At 42.3% G+C, this 2,531-nt stretch overlaps 1 protein-coding gene across 1 annotated transcript in view; it reads right to left on the bottom strand.

Annotated features, from left to right (window-relative positions):
* The window catches only part of LOC125042742, a 7,611-nt gene continuing 5,080 nt past the window's right edge, over positions 1–2,531 (bottom strand). Inside the window, exons 2-3 of the mRNA XM_047638598.1 lie at positions 963–1,072; positions 1–805 (exon numbers count right to left, since the gene is read on the bottom strand). Coding sequence (XP_047494554.1) covers positions 580–805; positions 963–1,072 — 336 coding nt within the window. The 3' untranslated portion in view covers positions 1–579. The remainder of the gene's footprint in view (positions 806–962; positions 1,073–2,531) is intronic.

Here is a 2,531-nt window from a genome sequence, read left to right as displayed (position 1 = left end):
TCTTTCCATCCATTCATTTAAAAAAGAACAATAAATAAGTACATATGACCCTCACGTCTATTTTCACACAGCAATGTTCAGAAAGCATATGCATGCATGAATATATGTAAAATATCACTTTAGTTACACATATACACTAACATAAGCCTTAGTCTCCTCTCTTTTTTGACGAAAAATTGGGCATTTAATAAATATATCGTTTTTACCTTTATTTGATTTCTTTATTATCCTTTACATTAGGATATATTCTTCAATATTCATCATACAGAGATATAACGATGCAAATTTTGATTTATTTTCCGTTTTTTGTCTTTGTACAATTAATGCATCTTGTATTTTCTATGTCAGGATACCTTTGTGGTCATGCACTACAGTTCGGTTTTTTATGTAAGCATGCACTATGCCAGTCACTGTATCCACCATAGAAATATAAATAAAACATTCTATCACAGTCAACAATAGTGAGAAAGTGAGTCACACTGGCGGCAGTGTCTCGCAGACACAGAGAGGCACTACTTTTATAATCCTTCCCTGGGAAGGAATCCTGCCCTGGGAGCGATCGCCGCCCCCGCGACCTCCTCAGGCGGGCACATTGCTGCAGTCCCTCTGCGCGGCGCCCTCGGACATGCTGAGGCTGAGGCTGACGGAGGACACGGGCTCCAGGCGGAAGCTGAGGACGCACCTGTAGTCGCCGGCGAAGTCCGAGATGAAGCCCGTGAAGACCAGGTACGAGCGGGGCATTTGGTACCTGTTGGCCAGCACGAACACGCTCTCGCTGCCCTGCGCCCCGGCGGGGAGCTCCCAGCTGCGGGCACGGCGGGTTATGGTCGGGTCGGTTTCAAAATAGATATTTCTCAGTACTTCAGGATAAGTGAAAAAAATGAAGCTAATAATTAAAATATAAGCAAAATGCGTCACAAACTCAGTGTCAACACTAGCATCATCCACAACCAAAGACTCACTCCACGTAGTAATCCCAGAGGTGCGTCGTCTCGTTGGTGAAGGCGTCCGAGACGTTGCACAGGATGTACCCGCACTCCCGGAAGGGCATCGCCATCTTCCCGTCGGTCACCTGGAAATCAAGAGAAGAACGGCATTATTCACAACTGTACGAGTTCTGGCTCGTGATCTTTGACACACACTGTACTGGTTCCTTATCCTAGTATTATAAAATTTAGTTTTATCTTAAACTAATCTTGTGCTTGTCAAGTGAAACACAGTAGAGTTGTAATTGGAAAGCAGCAAGTGACAAACTTATTTTACGCTGCAGAATACTCACTGACTTACAGAAAAAGAAAAGAAGGGAGGGAAAATATATATAGGATATAACTAAATATACACAAAGTATTTTTTTCAGCTGACTCACTGAGTGCATCCACCAGTGAGTCTCAGCACCAAGAGCATACGTTTATGTCGGTTAGATCATGCTTGTGTTCACATTTCATGAGTATGTTTGCTTGCGTATGGGGCCGTGCATGTATGAGTACGTGCGGGCATGCGTTCGTAAGTGTGTGAGTGAGAGTGAGTGAGTGAATGGTGAGTAAGTAAGTGAGCGAGTGAGTGAGTAAGTGAGTGGGTGAGTGAGTAAGTGAGTGGGTGAGTGAGTAAGTGAGTGGGTGAGTGAGTGAGTAAGAGAGTATGTAAGTAACACGGTGGATGAGTAAGTAAATGAGTGGGTGTGTGAGTGAGTGAGTAAGAGTGAGAGTGAGTGTGTGTGAGTATTAATTTAGGAAAGACTGAAGTTCCTCAATTTATTCGTTTTCAAATTTACAAAGGAGTTTATCTTTCCTTAATATTTACATTTACGTTGATTTTCTTGATAAACGTTTACGCCCGTTACCTATACGCATTCAAAAAATCCTTCCACCAGGTAATAAAACATATATATACAAATATATAAAGAAAAAGAAGGATCGAGCAACAGGCAACCTCTCAGGATCCGTCAATCACACCCAGTTGTCATTTTCTCGTCAGTGACAATCGCTGCAAGTGTCATACTTTCTGAACTGTCACACTTTAACCCCCGACCTGCTACTTACACCATCTTGCATAGTTGTTAGTCATGTTACCAGCGTTACAGTTGTTATTCACTCACACGTCGATATTTGCGATGCGTTAGAATATTGATTTCATATTTCATGCGTATCACATCTTCCTACTTATCAGAACTTTATACTTATAACTTTCATACTTTATACATCTTGATACTTATAACTTTCGTCCTTATACATCTTGATACTTATCTCTTCTTCTAACATATAACTTTCACACTTGTCATGCGTTCAAGCCTGTCACATCACTTTCCTACTTATCATACTTTCCATAATCATAACACGCCTATGCTCATCGCATCTTAATGATCACATATCGCGTCAAGCACAATATGTACCTGAATATCAACGTACCTTCCGCCAAATTGACCGACCCTTCTGCCTGCCGTCAAGCCTTATTCAAGAACCACATCTCACACTGCGTGGGTTATGGCGTCAGAGCCGTCGCTCGTAACGTCGCGCCATTACACCTCAGCGGCA

Source organism: Penaeus chinensis, chromosome 32 (genome assembly GCF_019202785.1).
Source record: "Penaeus chinensis breed Huanghai No. 1 chromosome 32, ASM1920278v2, whole genome shotgun sequence".
In the NCBI taxonomy this organism is placed as follows: Eukaryota; Metazoa; Arthropoda; class Malacostraca; order Decapoda; family Penaeidae; genus Penaeus; species Penaeus chinensis.
The sequence above is the reverse complement of the archived record's forward strand: the minus strand, read 5'-3'. Positions and strand labels throughout refer to the sequence as shown.